This window comes from Oncorhynchus mykiss, chromosome 12 (genome assembly GCF_013265735.2).
Source record: "Oncorhynchus mykiss isolate Arlee chromosome 12, USDA_OmykA_1.1, whole genome shotgun sequence".
In the NCBI taxonomy this organism is placed as follows: Eukaryota; Metazoa; Chordata; class Actinopteri; order Salmoniformes; family Salmonidae; genus Oncorhynchus; species Oncorhynchus mykiss.
Genome location: NC_048576.1, coordinates 5,319,093 through 5,339,518, shown reverse-complemented (window position 1 = coordinate 5,339,518; position 20,426 = coordinate 5,319,093). Strand labels below are relative to the sequence as shown.

Genomic DNA, 20,426 nt, shown 5'->3' with positions numbered 1-20,426 from the left:
CCACGACGGTTCGGACTTCTCCTCGGGGACCCCGCCCACGACGGTTCGGACTTCTCCTCGGGGACCCCGCCACGACGGTTCGGACTTCTCCTCGGGGACCCCGCCACGACGGTTCGGACTTCTCCTCGGGGACCCCGCCACGACGGTTCGGACTTCTCCTCGGGGACCCCGCCCACGACGGTTCGGACTTCTCCTCGGGGACCCCGCCACGACGGTTCGGACTACTCCTCGGGGACCCCGCCACGACGGTTCGGACTACTCCTTGGGGACCCCGCCACGACGGTTCGGACTTCTCCTCTGGGACCCCGCCCACGACGGTTCGGACTTCTCCTCGGGGACCCCGCCACGACGGTTCGGACTTCTCCTCGGGGACCCCGCCACGATGGTTCACAATGTTGTTGTAACACTAAACCATCTCACCTGATTCAGGTAGTTAAGGGCTTGATGTTTAGTTGAATCAGATGTACTAGCTATAGAAAATATAAAATACATGGCACTGCTGGAGGTCCCCAGGAGAGGTTTGAGAACCACTGCACTAGACTAGCACACGAGTCGACCACAGATGGCACGGCTGGAGGTCCTCAGGAGAGGTTTGAGAACCACTGCACTAGACTAGCACACGAGTCGACCACAGATGGCACGGCTGGAGGTCCTCAGGAGAGGTTTGAGAACCACTGCACTAGACTAGCACACGAGTCGACCACAGATGGCACGGCTGGAGGTCCTCAGGAGAGGTTTGAGAACCACTGCACTAGACTAGCACACGAGTCGACCACAGATGGCACGGCTGGAGGTCCCCAGGAGAGGTTTGAGAACCACTGCACTAGACTAGCACACGAGTCGACCACAGATGGCACGGCTGGAGGTCCTCAGGAGAGGTTTGAGAACCACTGCACTAGACTAGCACACGAGTCGACCACAGATGGCACGGCTGGAGGTCCTCAGGAGAGGTTTGAGAACCACTGCACTAGACTAGCACACGAGTCGACCACAGATGGCACGGCTGGAGGTCCTCAGGAGAGGTTTGAGAACCACTGCACTAGACTAGCACACGAGTCGACCACAGATGGCACGGCTGGAGGTCCCCAGGAGAGGTTTGAGAACCACTGCACTAGACTAGCACACGAGTCGACCACAGATGGCACGGCTGGAGGTCCTCAGGAGAGGTTTGAGAACCACTGCACTAGACTAGCACATGAGTCGACCACAGATGGCACGGCTGGAGGTCCTCAGGAGAGGTTTGAGAACCACTGCACTAGACTAGCACACGAGTCGACCACAGATGGCACGGCTGGAGGTCCTCAGGAGAGGTTTGAGAACCACTGCACTAGACTAGCACACGAGTCGACCACAGATGGCACGGCTGGAGGTCCTCAGGAGAGGTTTGAGAACCACTGCACTAGACTAGCACACGAGTCGACCACAGATGCCCTGAGCAGCCAGACACTACAGTACCACAGATCAGAGTTAACCACCTCAACAAGACTAAAATAACCCAGAAGAGAACAGGATCTTCGGGGAACTAACCCGGGCAGGAGAAGACCTTTCTCATATTAGTGATTCCCTACTGGAGTAATACTGATGGAGATGGGCTGTAGGGATGTAGGGATGTAGAGATGTAGGGCTGTAGAGCTGTAGGGCTGTACAGTCACTGTTTCTCATTGAGGACCAGCAGTCTGTAGGGCTGTGTTTCTCATTGAGGTCCAGCAGTCTGTAGGGCTGTGTTTCTCATTGAGGTCCAGCAGTCTGTAGGGTTGTGTTTCTCATTGAGGACCAGCGGGCTGTAGGGCTGTGTTTCTGACTGAGGTCCAGCAGTCTGTAGGGCTGTGTTTCTGACTGAGTATTACTGATACATCAGATTAGCTGTATGCTCTGTTGTGGCACTGGGAAGCTTTGAATAGCTCTTTCGGGGCAGTCTGTCAGTGTAGTGGAGCAAACCTCAAACTGACTGGGTTACGTTGATACATCAGATTAGCTGTATGCGTTGTTGTGGACCTGGAGAGGCTTTGAGGGCAGTCGTCACAGTGACAAGACTAGATAACTGCTTGAATAGGACAAATCCTTCTCAAGCTGACTGTGTGTGTGGTTGAGGCAAGGCTGTGGCTCGTCAGCGCTGAGCTCTCTGTTTGCTCGGAGCTAGTAGACATGCTCAGTGGACCGTGAGAGCAGCGCTTCAGTCCTCTCAAAGTCTTCAACTGTAACTAAAAGAGACAGACTAGCCCTTACCTCTGTGGCATAGTTAGAGAGCAGTCTGGAGTGTAGTAGGCATGGACTGTGTCCCAAATGGAACCCTGTCCTACTTTAGACCAGAGCCCTATGGAACCCTATTCCCTATATAGTGCACTACTTTAGACCAGAGCCCTATGGAACCCTATTCCCTATATATAGTGCACTACTTTAGACCAGAGCCCTATGGAACCCTATTCCCTATATAGTGTACTACTTTAGACCAGAGCCCTATGGAACCCTATTCCCTATATAGTGCACTACTTTAGACCAGAGCCCTATGGAACCCTATTCCCTATATAGTGCACTACTTTAGACCAGAGCCCTATGGAACCCTATTCCCTATATAGTGCACTACTTTAGACCAGAGCCCTATGGAACCCTATTCCCTATATAGTGCACTACTTTAGACCAGAGCCCTATGGAACCCTATTCCCTATATAGTGCACTACTTTTGACCAGAGCTCTATGGAACCCTATTCCCTATATAGTGCACTACTTTAGACCAGAGCCCTATGGAACCCTATTCTCTATATAGTGCACTACTTTAGACCAGAGCCCTATGGAACCCTATTCCCTATAATAGTGCACTACTTTAGACCTGAGCATATGGGGCACCAGATATTGAACAGGGTACCAGTTCAGACACTGCCCATGGAGTAACCTGACAGTGTTTTCCAGGGTGGCAGTGCTGTGAAGGCTGAACAAATATAGAAACGTGAAACCTAACTCTAACCTTTATATAACCTCCATAACATCTCAGATGGGATTACTAGAAGGAGCACAAGCGATATGTTACTTCAGATCTGGGCCGGTATTCATCAAGTGTCTTGGAGTAGGAGCTCCTATCTAGGATCAGGTCCCCCCCCTGTCCATTCATTATAATCTAAAAGGTCAAAACTGATCCTAGACCAGCAATCCTAATCGAAGGTACTTTATGAATACAGACCCTGTTGCATTTCTAGTGGGATGGTACACGACCAGACAGGATGACTTTGGTCTGATGTTGATATGGTTGATGGATATCAGAAATTAGCTTAGCCAAAGTACGCAAACAAAGAACGATCATGAGCAGCAAGCAGCCTCATCAAACCACCTAGCCGCAGGTTGACCTAGACTCCTACCCTAGCCGCAGGTTAACCTAGACTCCTACCCTAGCCGCAGGTTGACCTAGACTCCTACCCTAGCCGCAGGTTAACCTAGACTCCTACCCTAGCCGCAGGTTAACCTAGACTCCTACCCTAGCCGCAGGTTGACCTAGACTCCTACCCTAGCCGCAGGTTGACCTAGACTCCTACCCTAGCCGCAGGTTGACCTAGACTCCTACCCTAGCCGCAGGTTAACCTAGAATCCTACCCTAGCCGCAGGTTAACCTAGAATCCTACCCTAGCTGCAGGTTGCATCTCACTGTAGATGGCTGTAGGCTGCATCTCACTGTAGATGGCTGCATCTCACTGTAGATGGCTGCATCTCACTGTAGATGGCTGCATCTCACTGTAGTAGGATGCATCTCACTGTAGTAGGCTGTAGGCTGCATCTCACTGTAGTAGGCTGCATCTCACTGTAGTAGGCTGCATCTCACTGTAGTGGGCTGCATCTCACTGTAGATGGCTGTAGGCTGCATCTCACTGTAGATGGCTGTAGGCTGCATCTCACTGTAGATGGCTGTAGGCTGCATCTCACTGTAGATGGCTGTAGGCTGCATCTCACTGTAGTAGGCTGCATCTCATTGTAGTAGGATGCATCTCACTGTAGTAGGCTGTAGGCTGCATCTCACTGTAGTAGGCTGCATCTCACTGTAGTAGGCTGCATCTCACTGTAGTAGGCTGCATCTCACTGCTGTAGGCTGCATCTCAGTATGTAGGCTACTTCTCACTGTAGTAGGCTGCATCTCACTGTAGTAGGCTGCATCTCACTGTAGTGGGCTGTATGCTGCATCTCACTGTAGTAGGCTGCATCTCACTGTAGTAGGCTGCTTCTCACTGTAGTAGGCTGCTTCTCACTGTAGTAGGCTGTATCTCACTGTAGTAGGCTGTATGCTGTATCTCACTGTAGTAGGCTGTTGGCTGCATCTCACTGTAGATGGCTGCATCTCACTGTAGTAGGCTGCATCTCACTGTAGTAGGCTGTATGCGGTATCTCACTGTAGTAGGCTGTATCTCACTGTAGTAGGCTGGATCTCACTGTTGTAGGCTGCAGGCTGTATCTCACTAGTAGGCTGCATCTCACTGTAGTAGGCTGCATCTCACTGTAGTAGGCTGCATCTTACTGTAGTAGGCTGCATCTCACTGTAGTAGGCTGCATCTCACTGTAGTAGGCTGCATCTCACTGTAGTAGGCTGCATCTCACTGTAGTAGGCTGTAGGCTGCATCTCACTGTAGTAGGCTGTAGGCTGCATCTCACTGTAGTAGGCTGTAGGCTGCATCTCACTGTAGTAGGCTGCATCTCACTGTAGTAGGCTGCATCTCACTGTAGTAGGCTGCATCTCACTGTAGTAGGCTGCATCTCACTGTAGTAGGCTGCATCTCACTGTAGTAGGCTGTAGGCTGCATCTCACTGTAGTAGGCTGTAGGCTGCATCTCACTGTAGTAGGCTGCATCTCACTGTAGTAGGCTGCATCTCACTGTAGTAGGCTGCATCTCACTGTAGTGGGCTGTAGGCTGCATCTCACTGTAGTAGGCTGTAGGATTTCTGGATCTCACTGTAGTAGGCTGCATCTCACTGTAGTAGGCTGCTTCTCACTGTAGTAGGCTGCTTCTCACTGTAGTAGGCTGCTTCTCACTGTAGTAGGCTGTATCTCACTGTAGTAGGCTGTATGCTGTATCTCACTGTAGTAGGCTGTTGGCTGCATCTCACTGTAGATGGCTGCATCTCACTGTAGTAGGCTGCATCTCACTGTAGTAGGCTGTATGCGGTATCTCACTGTAGTAGGCTGTATCTCACTGTAGTAGGCTGGATCTCACTGTTGTAGGCTGCAGGCTGTATCTCACTAGTAGGCTGCATCTCACTGTAGTAGGCTGCATCTTACTGTAGTAGGCTGCATCTCACTGTAGTAGGCTGCATCTCACTGTAGTAGGCTGCATCTCACTGTAGTAGGCTGCATCTCACTGTAGTAGGCTGTAGGCTGCATCTCACTGTAGTAGGCTGTAGGCTGCATCTCACTGTAGTAGGCTGCATCTCACTGTAGTAGGCTGCATCTCACTGTAGTAGGCTGGATCTCACTGTTGTAGGCTGCAGGCTGTATCTCACTAGTAGGCTGCATCTCACTGTAGTAGGCTGCATCTTACTGTAGTAGGCTGCATCTCACTGTAGTAGGCTGCATCTCACTGTAGTAGGCTGCATTTCACTGTAGTAGGCTGCATCTCACTGTAGTAGGCTGTAGGCTGCATCTCACTGTAGTAGGCTGTAGGCTGCATCTCACTGTAGTAGGCTGCATCTCACTGTAGTAGGCTGCATCTCACTGTAGTAGGCTGTAGGCTGCATCTCACTGTAGTAGGCTGTAGGCTGCATCTCACTGTAGTAGGCTGCATCTCACTGTAGTAGGCTGCATCTCACTGTAGTAGGCTGCATCTCACTGTAGTGGGCTGTAGGCTGCATCTCACTGTAGTAGGCTGTAGGATTTCTGGATCTCACTGTAGTAGGCTGCATCTCACTGTAGTGGGCTGTATGCTGCATCTCACTGTAGTGGGCTGTAGGATTTCTGGATCTCCATTCACCTTGTTGTTTTCTGTGTTGGTTTGCTGTTAATGTAACTAGTGTAAATCTAGATTGTGTCATGGCCTTTGCCCGTCTGATATTGTGTTTACTAGGCCTACTACCTGGTACCGCTGTTCTATTCACCATTAGTTTTCATTCCCAGTTCTGAGCCAAACTGCTATTCAGTGTTTTTGTTTGCATGCATGAATACCTACGCTACTACTTTCAGCGTTTTGTTGGCATTATTTTTGATACGACAGCTGTGTGGACGGCACATTTACGTAGGCTGTTTGTAATAGCATAATTGCCCATAAAAAAAACGGCTGTAGAGGGCATTCCATTGTGCTGATACAGCGCAGCAGAGATGGGCTACAGATTTGAAAAGCACTCCGTGATCTTGGAGTCTCGGCATTTGATCGTTATGTTTATTATGGGATAGAATAATTTATCCAAGCAGAATTCAATATAATTCCAATGTAAGAACCCCCCCAAAAATATTAAAATGTAGCCCCCTCTGTGATTTCAATAGCCTTTAGTCAACAGCCCTTAGTCACTTCATCTTGGTGCGGGTCTGCAGTGTGACCCTTGACCCCTAGGACCAGTGGTGTGACCCCCCTAGGACCAGTGGTGTGACCCCACTAGGACCAGTGGTGTGACCCCCCTAGGAGCAGTGGTGTGACCCCCCCTAGGAGCAGTGGTGTGACCCCCCTAGGAGCAGTGGTGTGACCCCCCTAGGACCAGTGGTGTGACCCCCCCCCTAGGACCAGTGGTGTGACCCCCCCCCCAGGACCAGTGGTGTGACCCCCCCCCTAGGACCAGTGGTGTGACCCCCCTAGGACCAGTGGTGTGACCCCCCCCCTAGGACCAGTGGTGTGACCCCCCCCTAGGAGCAGTGGTGTGACCCCCCCTAGGACCAATGGTGTGACCCCCCCCCTAGGACCAGTGGTGTGACCCCCCCTAGGAGCAGTGGTGTGACCCCCCCTAGGACCAGTGGTGTGACCCCCCTAGGACCAGTGGTGTGACCCCCCCCCTAGGACCAGTGGTGTGACCCCCCCTAGGACCAGTGGTGTGACCCCCCCCAGGACCAGTGGTGTGACCCCCCCCCCCTAGGACCAGTGGTGTGACCCCCCTAGGACCAGTGGTGTGACCCCCCCTAGGACCAGTGGTGTGACCCCCCCTAGGACCAGTGGTGTGACCCCCCCTAGGACCAGTGGTGTGACCCCCCCCCTAGGACCAGTGGTGTGACCCCCCCCCCAGGACCAGTGGTGTGACCCCCCCCCCCTAGGACCAGTGGTGTGACCCCCCCCCCCTAGGACCAGTGGTGTGACCCCCCCCCCTAGGACCAGTGGTGTGACCCCCCCCTAGGACCAGTGGTGTGACCCCCCCTAGGACCAGTGGTGTGACCCCCCCTAGGACCAGTGGTGTGACCCCCCCTAGGACCAGTGGTGTGACCCCCCCTAGGACCAGTGGTGTGACCCCCCCTAGGACCAGTGGTGTGACCCCCCCTAGGACCAGTGGTGTGACCCCCCCCCCTAGGACCAGTGGTGTGACCCCCCCTAGGACCAGTGGTGTGACCCCCCCTAGGACCAGTGGTGTGACCCTTGTTTTTGAATTATTTGTGTGTCTGTAATCTGAGGGAAATATGTCTCTAATATGGTCATACATTGGGCAGGAGGTTAGGAAGTGCAGCTCAGTTTCCACCTCATTTTGTGGGCAGTGTGCACATAGCCTGTCTTCTCTTGAGAGCCATGTCTGCCTACGGCAGCCTTTCTCAATAGCAAGGCTATGCTCACTGAGTCTGTACATAGTCAAAGCTTTCCTTAATTTTGGCTCAGTCACAGTGGTCAGGTATTCTGCCGCTGTGTACTCTCTGTTTAGGGCCAAATAGCATTCTAGTTTGCTCTGTTTTTTTTTGTTCATTCTTTCCAATGTGTCAAGTAATTATCTTTTTGTTTCCTCATGATTTGGTTGGGTCTAATTGTGTTGTTGTCCTGGGGCTCTGTAGGGTGTGTTTGTGTTTGTGAACAGAGCCCCAGGACCAGCTTGCTTAGGGGACTCTTCTCCAGGTTCATCTCTCTGTAGGTGATGGCTTTGTTATGGAAGGTTTGTGAATCGATTCCTTTTAGGTGGTTGTAGAATTTCATGTCTCTTTTCTGGATTTTGATAATTAGTGGGTATCGGCCTAATTCTACTCTGCATGCATTATTTGGTGTTCTACGTCGTAGACAGAGGATATTTTTTGCAGAATTCTGCATGCAGTCTCAATATGGTGTTTGTCCCATTTAGTGAATTATTTGGTGGTGAGTGGACCCCAGAACTCACAAACAAAAAGAGCAATGGGTTATATAACTGATTTCAAGTCTTTTTTTTTTTACCAGATCTTAATTGGTCTTCTTGCCTTGTCTCTCAGATCGTTCACAGCTTTGTGTAAGTTACCTGTGGCTCTGATGTTCAGGCCGAGGTATGTATCGTTTATTGTGTGCTCTATGGCAACGGTGTCTAGATGGACTTTATATTTGTGGTCCTGGCGACTGGACCTTTTTTGAAACACCATTATTTTGGTCTTACTGAGATTTACTGTCAGGGCCCAGGTCTGACAGAATCTGTGCAGAAGATATAGGTGCTGCTGTAGACCCTCCTTGGTTGGGGACAGAAGCATCAGATCATCAGTAGACATTTGACTTGAGATTCTAGTAACGTGAGGCTTGGTGCTGCAGACTGTTCTAGTGCCCTTGCCAATGTTGAAGAGGGTGGGGCTTAAGCTGCATCCCTGTCTCACCCCACGGCCCTATGGAATTAAATGTGTTTTTTGCCTATTTTAATCACACACTTGTTGTTTGTGTACATGGATTTTAGAATGTGTTAAGGGATTTTTATGAATAATGAATGACTAAATTATGTATACATTTTAAATCAGAACTATAACTAAACAGAATGCTACTATGTTACTGTATGGATGTATGGATCTTATAATAATCATGATACTGAATGTAATGTGTGTAGTTTTCATCAATAATTAGAACAAGGACTTTCTGTTCCTTGTTAGAAACTAATGAAGCCATCGTCAGACCGGCTGGAATGCTGTGTTCCTTACAGGACATTCTGTCCCCACCCAGGGAGGGGAGAGACCTTGGGCTAGTAGTAGATTGTTTAACAGGTGGCAGACAATGTGGGAAGGCTTGTGAACTATACTGCCATTGTATCTGAGAGGAGGAGAGACATTTATGACGAAATATGAGGTATATAAACTAATGTACATGTTATTATGGGGAGAGCTCTCTGGAAATGAACGCTACTGATTAATTTTGAGACTGGTCTCCGTCCATTTTATGCAAATAAGTATCTTACAAATTCTTAGAAACGAACAGAGTGTTTTAATTGAATTGGTTAATGAACATATAGGAGTTCCTCTAACAAATGTCATATTTTTTTCCAACAATTTGTATAGCAGATCCTCATGCCAAATTGAGTCAAAAGCTTTTTTGAAATCAACATAGCATGAGAAGCCTTTGCCTTTGTTTTGGTTTGTGTCTTTGTCAATTATTGTGTGCAGGATGAATACGTGGTCTGTTGTACGGTAATTTGGTAAAAAGCCAATTTGACATTTGCTTAGTACATTGTTTTCACTGAGGAAATGTACGAGTTTGCTGTTAATGATAATGCAGATGATTTTCCCAAGGTTGCTGTTGATGCATATCCCACGGTAGTTGGATGATGGGATGGGATGATCAGTCCTTGGTTACAAATATTGGGGAAGATGCCAGAGCTAAGGATGATGTTAGAGTTTAATTATAACCAATTGGAATTTGTGGTCTGTATATTTTATCATTTAAGATATCAGCAACACCACAGGCCTTTTTGGGTTGGAGGGTAGGCTCAGGTTTTCTGGGTCTCTGTTTTTGGTTGGACAGGTTTCTCAATTTCTTTTCTAGTTTTTTGCATTCTTCATCAAACCATTTGTCATTTTTAACTTTCTTTAGGTTTTCTGCTTGAAATTTTTAGATTTGATAAGGAAGCTGAGAGGTCAAATATACTGTTTAGGTTTACTACTGCCAAGTTTACACCTTCACATTTACAGTGGAACGTTTTGTCCAGGAAGTTGTTTAGGTAGATTTCCACTCTACTTTCCTTACATCTACAGCATTTCTTAATTATTATTCAGCTCCTTTGGCTTTGATGCCTCATGATTGAGCTGGTAGTCCCATCCACCACACACCTGGTAGTTTGGTGGATGGGACTTCCAGCTCTCTGTTCAAGTAGACTGTGATTTTGCTTTGATCTGATAGAGGTGTCCGTGGGCTGACTATGAATGCTCTGAGAGACTCTGGGTTGAGGTCAGTGATAAAGTAGTCTACAGTACTACAGCCAAGAGATGAGCTACCTACCATAGGAGTCACCTCGAAGCCTACCATTTACTATGTACATATTCAGGATGTAACAGAGCTGCAGGAGTTGTGACCTGTTTTTGTTGGTTATGTTGTCATAGTTGTGTCAAGGGAGACATATTGGGGAGGGAATGCTGTCACCTGCAGGCAGGTGTTTGTCCCCCTGTGTGCTGAGGGTGTCAGGTTCTTGTCAGGTTCTTGTCCGGTTCTGGCATTTAGGTCACCACAGACTAGTACATGTCCCTGGGCCTGGAAATGATTGATTTCTTCTCCAGGATGGAGAAGCGGTCTTCATTAAAGTATGGGGATTCTAGTGGGGGGATATATGTAGCACACAGGAGGACATTTTTCTCTGTTGAGATCATTTCCTTTTTGAATTTCAAGCCAAATGTACAATTTTCCTGTTTTGATTAATTTAATAGAGTGAGTCTGCTCTATACCAAATCAGCATACCCCCTGAGTCTCTTCCCTGTTTCACACCTGGTAGTTTGGTGGATGGGACTACCAGCTCTCTGTAACCTAGAGGGCCACCAGTGGGTCCGTCTCCTCTATACCACCCACCTGGTAGTGTGGTGGATGGGACTACCAGCTCTCTGTAACCTAGAGGGCAACCAGTGGGTCCATCTCCTCTATACCACCCACCTGGTAGTGTGGTGGATGGGACTACCAGCTCTCTGTAACCTAGAGGACAACCAGTGGGTCCATCTCCTCTATACCATGTTTCTTTCTCTGTCTCTCTCACTAAAAACCTTTCACTCCTTTTTTAAAAACATTTCCATTAATGAATCCTGAATGTCATTACATATGTAGGGGGACATCCAAAAAAGCTTGTAATTTAGTCAACCCTAAAATTATTTTCCAGCGCACGGATCTGTTGCTGTCTTTTTAAATACCCATTTCTCTGTGTCGTTTCAGTCCCTCGAGCCCCAGAGATGGAGGTAGGGGACTGTCTGGTGTTAGACAACACTGTGTCCTTAGCCTGGAAGATGCCAGTGGAGGACAGCAAGATAGACCACTACATACTGGAGTACAGAAAGACCGACCACGAAGGACTGCCACGCATCAAAGACGAACGGTGCTGGGAGGTGGTGGACAACATCAAGACCACAGAATACTCACTGTCCGGTACGGAGCTAGAGTAGGGCCCACTGTAGCCTGGTCCCAGATCTGTTTGTGTCGTCTTGCCAACTCCTATTGTCATTACCTAGCCTGGTCCCAGATCTGTTTGTGTTGTCCTTGCCAACTCCTATTGTCATTACCTAGCCTGGTCCCAGATCTGTTTGTGTCGTCTTGCCAACTCCTATTGTCATTACCTAGCCTGGTCCCAGATCTGTTTGTGTCGTCTTGCCAACTCCTATGGTCATTACCTAGCCTGGTCCCAGATCTGTTTGTGTCGTCCTTGCCAACTCCTATGGTCATTACCTAGCCTGGTTCCAGATCTGTTTGTGTCGTCTTGCCAACTCCTATTGCCATTGTCATGCCACTTGGCAAGATGGCACAAGCCGATCTGGGACCGGGCTAAGACTGCAGTGTTTTCATGCAGCTTCTTGTGTTTAAAATCTGACTAATCTATGTCGCTTTGCTTCACCTTTTTGTAACTGTATCAAACTCTGAAAACTTGTTCACCTACAGAACATCATGAACCTGTACAGATAATGTGCTATTCATCCTCCAGGTTTAAAGTTTGACTCGAAGTTCATGAACTTCCGGGTACGAGCTTGCAACAAGGCAGCAGCTGGAGAATACTCGGATCCAGTTACCCTGGAAACCAGAGGTGAGACTGTTAGTTACCCTGGAAACCAGAGGTGAGACTGTTAGTTACCCTGGAAACCAGAGGTGAGACTGTTAGTTACCCTGGAAACCAGAGGTGAGACTGTTAGTTACCCTGGAAACCAGAGGTGAGACTGTTAGTTACCCTGGAAACCAGAGGTGAGACTGTTAGTTACCCTGGAAACCAGAGGTGAGACTGTTAGTTACCCTGGAAACCAGAGGTGAGACTGTTAGTTACCCTGGAAACCAGAGGTGAGACTGTTAGTTACCCTGGAAACCAGAGGTGAGACTGTTAGTTACCCTGGAAACCAGAGGTGAGACTGTTAGTTACCCTGGAAACCAGAGGTGAGACTGTTAGTTACCCTGGAAACCAGAGGTGAGACTGTTAGTTACCCTGGAAACCAGAGGTGAGACTGTTAGTTACCCTGGAAACCAGAGGTGAGACTATGTTGTCTTGGATCAACAATTATGTAGTTATTGGTATCTGATTGACTGGTTGGTTGATTGATTCCCTCCCCAGCGTTTAACTTCGGTTTCGACTCGTCGTCGTCCCATCTGAACCTGAAGGTAGAGGACAGGAGTGTGGAGTGGGACCCCCAGGGAGGCAAGGGGCTGGAGAGCAAGGTCAAGGGCAAGGAGAACAAGGGCAGGTGAGAACTGAACTGGAACACACACAATGTGTCCCAAATGGACCCTTACACCCTACGCACTGAGATATGAGAGGATTTGATTGGTATAAGCAATATGGTGAAACTTCCAGTGAGCCTGTCAATAGGAAGGCTGGAGCTTATTACCATATCGACTGCGCCTGTCAAATACTCTCAGATCTCCACTAGTTCATCGGACTTAGGGTCTAGGGTTACATTTGGGATTGGGCCTTATCTTAATTTGACCTCGAACTGCCATTGAAATAGCTTTGTCCCAGATGGCAGTCTTGCCATCCTGTAGCTTTGTCCCAGGAGTTGCCATCCTGTGGCCATTACCTAGCCTGGTCCCAGATCTGTTTGTGCAGTCTTGCCAACTCCTATGGTCATTACCTAGCCTGGTCCCAGATCTGTTTGTGCAGTCTTGTCATCGCCTATGGTCATTACCTAGCCTGGTCCCAGATCTGTTGGTGCAGTCTTGCCAGCTCCTATGATCATTACCTAGCCTGGTCCCAGATCTGTTTGTCTGTCTTGCCAACTCCTATGGTCGTTACCAAGCCTGGTCCCAGATCTGTCGGTGCAGTCTTGCCAACTCCTATGGTCGTTACCAAGCCTGGTCCCAGATCTGTTGGTGCAGTCTTGCCAACTCCTATGGTCGTTACCAAGCCTGGTCCCAGATCTGTAGGTGCAGTCTTGCCAACTCCTATGGTCGTTACCAAGCCTGGTCCCAGATCTGTTGGTGCAGTCTTGCCAACTCCTATGTTCATTACCTAGCCTGGTCCCAGATCTGTCGGTGCAGTCTTGCCAACTCCTATGGTCGTTGACACATTAGTCACCACTACATAACATTTTGGAAGCATTTGTCAGTAACCATATATGGGTTTATATAGAACAGAATAAAATGATCCCAGCAAACCAGCGTGCCAGCGTGCATACCATATAGCCTACCAGCGTGCATACCGTACAGCCTACCAACATGCATACCGTAAGGATACCAGGCTACCAGCGTGCATACCGTAAGGATCTCAGGCTACCAGCATGCATACCATAAGGATACCAGGATACCAGCGCGCATACCGTAAGGATACCAGGCTACCAGCGCGCATACCATAAGGATACCAGGATACCAGTGCGCATACCGTAAGGATCACTGGACTGCAACAGCTCCAGTTGATTTAATAGTGGCTCAGGTCACGTGACCAAGGTCAACTTGTAGGTGTGCTGCTGCTTTATTTCTGTGCTGCTGTTGACCTTGTTGATCTGTTGATGAAATTGTGTCACTATGGATATAACACCTCATTGATACGGTTACAGTCCTATTTTGTCAACAGAAAGCAGTTTATATTCATAAATGTTGCCTATTCCGAACCTCATTCTGTATGCTGTGGTGTCCCACAAGGCAGCTGTCTAGGACCTATTATGTACTTGCTGTATGCAGAGGATCTCCCTCTGGTGCGCTCCAATTGTATAGCAACCCTGTTTGCTGACGATACCGTTGTCTATGTAACAGGAAATGATGTAGGGCAGCTGAAAGAGGTTATTTTGAAGCTGACATGAGTATTTTAAATTGAATAACTCAAAACAAATGAGCGGGAAATACAAAAAAAAACTAAGGCAATGCTAATATGTATGAAAATGAGAAGGAAGACATTACCCTCCTTACAGCTGTCAGTTGGGAGGACAGCCATAGAAGAGGTTTCAGAGACGCAGCTGTTAAGTGTGCTGCTAGACAACAGTCTCTCTTGGTCATCACACATTTCACAGCTTTGTAACAAAATCCTCGGCGTCTCCTGTATGATTTGCGAAATACACTACATGATAAAAAGTATGTGGACACCTGCTAGTCGAACATCTCATTCCAAAATCATGGGAGAGATTTAATTCTAAATCAACTCCTATGGTCATTACCTAGCCTGGTCCCAGATTGGTTTGTGCAGTCTTGCCAACTCCTTTGGTCATTGGCACATTAGCATGACAAATAAGACCATAGGAGTTGGCAAGACTGCACAAACAGATCTGGGACCAGGCTAGGTAATGATCATAGTAGTGGACAAGACAACACAAACAGATCTGGGACCAGGCTATCTGGATGTAAGAGGTGGCAAGACAACACAAACAGATCTGGGACCAGGCTATCTGGATGTAAGAGGTGGCAAGACAACACAAACAGATCTGGGACCAGGCTACCATTTGAAGTGCCATTCTTAGATGTCACATTCTTCTGTGTTTGTGTCATGGTGCCTTGTGTTGTCTATCTGCTGCTGAGGGGCGGTTTGAAAAGAGACCTTTTGTCAGGAGCAGCCGGACACTTTAGAGGCTCATGTTTTATTAAAAGGCTTCCTCTCCTATCTTGGGTTTCCGCTTGCAGCGTTGTCTGTCAAAAACGCTGTTTGCCAAGTTGAAGCGTAATTTCCTTCAAGACAGAAACACATTTATACTTTGTAAAGTTCCAGCGTTGATACTCTCAGAAATGTTCTTGAAAACCAATTGTAGGCCGAAGCTCCCTCTTAAAGAGAGAGTTCAGAGTAGTAGTCTCGATGTGGAAAGACATCTACTGAAGGTTGGTTTACTCAGCTACAATGTAAAATGTGTGTTATTTAGTGCCGAATGGAATCTCTTTTAGGGTCTTTTTAAATAGCTCCACCGAGACTCCCACACAATGTCTTTGTTTTAACCTGCTGTTTTTGTTGATTCTTTGTGTTCGTCAACAGCGCTCATCTTACCAATCTGAAGAACATGTCAAGGTGACCATGTGTGACTTTTCAGCTGTAGCGTGTAGCGTTAGGCTACCTGAATGTAGCGTCAAGCTGCCGTGTGACATATTAGGTAGAAGACCGCCTGCGTTCAAGTTTGTACACTCCGACAATCGCTTTCATATAGGCTGTTCTGCACATCAAAGTCCCTTTTCGGGTTTCCGTGTGAACAGTTTAGGCTACAAGACCCATTTCGGCAACGTTTGCTCTTCTAGTCTGAGAGAAACCTCCTGAAATGACTTGTGGTTTCTTTGTGTGCCTGACTTAAAGGAGACATCTACAGATGGAAATGGTTGCTTTTTTTTATAAACTCTTAATTTAGGTCAAATTAATGAATTGGGGGGAAATTCGATTTTTGGTTTGCCGGGGCCTCCCACAAGCAAAGAATACAATGTGTTCTCATTCTGTCCTGAACCATTAAAAGACTCTCCATCTGTAGATGCCATCTTTCCTAACTCTTTCTCTTTCTGAAAACCTCAGGCTATATTCCTTTTTTTCCCTTGGTCCTTTTAAAGAAATTATGACAAAATAAATAACAACTTCTATCCCTAGGCGACCCATCTCTGTTACAGAATTAATGTGCGATTTAGTATCACCAAATTTATTTTGTTTTCTACTAATTTCTCTTATGCTTGCAACAAATGGTTTTGGTGAGTAACAATTCACTCAACTGTAGTAAGTATAGAAACTGTAATGTCCGTCTTTGTCCAGTCTTTCATTCCATCATATCATGTTCCCAAAATCACAATGAGGTCCATTTTTGGCTAATTGTTTTCCAAGTTAAAAACGGACAAATCAGCAACGTGAAAACAGCTCGTTTTTTTTTTCTATAAATACAAAAACACTGAAAAATTGCTTGTTATTTAGTTCTCGTTTTTTTTGCATATAAACAAACAAACAAAAAAACTTTGTCGGTTTTCACATGTGGGCGTGGTTAAATGTGTAATGCCTGTCATTGGGCAAATGCACAACCTACACTTCCGGTCCCTTCAAAATAAGAGTTCACCTTTCTAAATGCCTTCTATTAATCTACTATATTTTAAATCATCAATTTAATAGCTATTTATGTATTTATTAATGTCAAGATAAAGCTATATTTCTCCATTTCTATTTAACATTATAAGATACTCTACTGTAATGATTGTGTTTATTGCCCTATTAATGAACTGATGCTATTGTAACTGTTTAGGTAACTGATGTTACTGTAACTGTTTAGGTAACTGATATTACTGTAACTGTTTAGGTAACTGATATTACTGTAACTGTTTAGGTAACTGATATTACTGCAACTGTTTAGGTAACTGATATTACTGCAACTGTTTAGGTAACTGATATTACTGCAACTGTTTAGGTAACTGATATTACTGTAACTGTTTAGGTAACTGATATTACTGTAACTGTTTAGGTAACTGATATTACTGTAACTGTTTAGGTAACTGATATTACTGTAACTGTTTAGCTAACTGATGTAACTGTTTAGGTAACTGATATTACTGTAACTGTTTAGCTAACTGATGTTACTGTAACTGTTTAGGTAACTGATATTACTGTAACTGTTTAGGTAACTGATATTACTGTAACTGTTTAGGTAACTGATGTTACTGTAACTGTTTAGGTAACTGATATTACTGTAACTGTTTAGGTAACTGATATTACTGTAACTGTTTAGGTAACTGATATTACTGTAACTGTTTAGGTAACTGATATTACTGTAACTGTTTAGGTAACTGATATTACTGTAACTGTTTAGGTAACTGATGTAACTGTTTAGGTAACTGATATTACTGTAACTGTTTAGGTAACTGATATTACTGTAACTGTTTAGGTAACTGATGTTACTGTAACTGTTTAGGTAACTGATATTACTGTAACTGTTTAGGTAACTGATGTAACTGTTTAGGTAACTGATATTACTGTAACTGTTTAGGTAACTGATGTTACTGTAACTGTTTAGGTAACTGATGTTACTGTAACTGTTTAGGTAACTGATGTTACTGTAACTGTTTAGGTAACTGATATTACTGTAACTGTTTAGGTAACTGATATTACTGTAACTGTTTAGGTAACTGATGTAACTGTTTAGGTAACTGATATTACTGTAACTGTTTAGGTAACTGATATTACTGTAACTGTTTAGGTAACTGATATTACTGTAACTGTTTAGGTAACTGATATTACTGTAACTGTTTAGGTAACTGATGTAACTGTTTAGGTAACTGATATTACTGTAACTGTTTAGGTAACTGATATTACTGCAACTGTTTAGGTAACTGATGTTACTGTAACTGTTTAGCTAACTGATATGTCCTAGCGCACTAGTTAACCATTTGGTAATCTGAGCATCCTCGACTATTACTTCTGAAGAGGTATCATTTCAGAATGAGAGGTACTGTAGCTGTGCTGGTATTGGTCTTCTGTCTGTTGAGGGCAGACGAGTGGAGGGTTTCAGAGAGTTACATAATTCAACAGAGGCACAATGAAGAGGTAGAGAGAGAGAGAGCAGGGTGAGAGATTCAGATTACGAGCAGAAGGCTTGAGGCTACAGAGACTTACAAATGACAGGCCAGTCCACCACTCACACCCCTGCAGTCCTCTCCTCTCCCCTGTCTGCCACGGACTGACTCACACCCCTGCAGTCCTCTCCCGTCTGCCAGGTACTGACTCACAGCCTGCAGTCTTCTCCCCGCCCCCCACCCCTAACATGTAGGGGAGATCTAGGTCTGTGTTGAAACAGTGTCTCAGAGTAGCATTGCTGATCTAGTATTAGTGATCAGGTCCCCCTTGTCCATGTAATCAGGAGCTGCAGCTGCTATTTCATCCCTGATAAACACTGAGGGGTCCACTGATTGGCTAAAGACTGAGGAGGGGTCCACTGATTGGCTAAAGACTGAGGAGGGGTCCACTGATTGGCTAAAGACTGAGGAGGGGTCCACTGATTGGCTAAAGACTGAGGAGGGGTCCACTGATTGGCTAAAGACTGAGGAGGGGTCCACTGATTGGCTAAAGACTGAGGAGGGGTCCACTAATTGGCTAAAGACTGAGGAGGGGTCCACTAATTGGCTAAAGACTGAGGATGGGTCCACTGATTGGCTAAAGACTGAGGAGGGGTCCACTGATTGGCTAAAGACTGAGGAGGGGTCCACTGATTGGCTAAACACTGAGGAGGGGTCCACTGATTGGCTAAACACTGAGGAGGGGTCCACTGATTGGCTCAACACTGAGGAGGGATCCACTGATTGACTAAACACTGAGGAGGGGTCCACTGATTGGCTAAAGACTGAGGAGGGGTCCACTGATTGGCTCAACACTGAGGAGGGATCCACTGATTGACTAAACACTGAGGAGGGGTCCACTGATTGGCTCAACACTGAGGAGGGATCCACTGATTGGCTAAACACTGAGGAGGGGTCCACTGATTGGCTCAACACTGAGGAGGGGTCCACTGATTGGCTCAACACTGAGGGGTCCACTGATTGGCTCAACACTGAGGAGGGGTCCACTGATTGGCTCAACACTGAGGAGGGGTCCACTGATTGGCTCAACACTGAGGAGGGGTCCACTGATTGGCTCAACACTGAGGAGGGGTCCACTGATTGGCTCAACACTGAGGGGTCCACTGATTGGCTCAACACTGAGGAGGGGTCCACTGATTGACTAAACACTGAGGAGGGGTCCACTGATTGGCTCAACACTGAGGGGTCCACTGATTGGCTCAACACTGAGGAGGGGTCCACTGATTGGCTCAACACTGAGGAGGGGTCCACTGATTGACTTATAGGAAAAGGCCCATTTAGTCAATGATGGTGGAGATCATTTTTATTTTTATTGAATTGTGTCCATGTATGATATTTTATTATAGACTATACATGGGATATATATCATGTTGTACAACGTGCGGCCGTAGTGTTTGCATGAGACAAGTTCACAAGCCTCTCGTCTCAATCCTCACACCCTGTCGGTCCTGACTCTGACTCCTCACACCCTGTCGGTCCTGACTCTGACTCCTCACACCCTGTCGGTCCTGACTCTGACTCCTCACACCCTGTCGGTCCTGACTCTGACTCCTCACACCCTGTCGGTCCTGACTCTGACTCCTCACACCCTGTCGGTCCTGACTCTGACTCCTCACACCCTGTCGGTCCTGACTCTGACTCCTCACACCCTGTCGGTCCTGACTCTGACTCCTCACACCCTGTCGGTCCTGACTCTGACTCCTCACACCCTGTCGGTCCTGACTCTGACTCCTCACACCCTGTCGGTCCTGACTCTGACTCCTCACACCCTGTCGGTCCTGACTCTGACTCCTCACATATTTCTTGTACCACAGTACACACCATTATTGTAGTAATGTCCAATAGTTTCATGCAGACCTAAAACACATTGACAGTATTGACAATGCTTTCATGGATATCAACATTTCAGGAAAAAAAATAGGCTTATTTAATGAACTTGAATTGTATGTAGTAGCCAATTAAATTCTACTAGATGGCAGTATTGAGACATAATTAACCCTGGAGCCTATATGAACCCCGTTGGTATTTCAAGTGTTATTGTCACATGCAGTGAAATGCTTAACTTCCATGCTCTACCCAACAGTACGGTAATCAATATCAAAATAGTATAACTAGTATATATATAGACACTAGACACTCACCCCCTAGACTCTAACCCCCTAGACTCTAACCCCCTAGACTCTCACCCCCTAGACACTCACCCCCTAGACACTCACCCCCTAGACACTCACCCCCTAGACTCTAACCCCCTAGACTCTAACCCCCTAGACTCTAACCCCCTAGACTCTAACCCCCTAGACTCTAACCCCCTAGACTCTAACCCCCTAGACACTCACCCCCTAGACACTCACCCCCTAGACACTAACCCCCTAGACACTAACCCCCTAGACACTCACCCCCTAGACACTCACCCCCTAGACTCTCACCCCCTAGACTCTC

At 46.9% G+C, this 20,426-nt stretch overlaps 1 protein-coding gene across 3 annotated transcripts in view; it reads left to right on the top strand.

The window, feature by feature from the left end:
- Positions 1-20,426, top strand: part of LOC110536872 (FSD1-like protein) — an 89,013-nt gene that overhangs the window by 42,959 nt on the left and 25,628 nt on the right. For 2 of the 3 annotated variants that reach the window (XM_036936758.1, XM_036936757.1), the window contains exons 7-9: positions 11,223-11,432; positions 11,983-12,081; positions 12,598-12,727. In XM_036936758.1, coding sequence (XP_036792653.1) covers positions 11,223-11,432; positions 11,983-12,081; positions 12,598-12,727 — 439 coding nt within the window. Of the gene's footprint in view, positions 1-11,222; positions 11,433-11,982; positions 12,082-12,597; positions 12,728-15,432; positions 15,466-20,426 lie in introns of all 3 variants that reach the window. The other variant, XM_036936756.1, reaches the window with a different exon arrangement.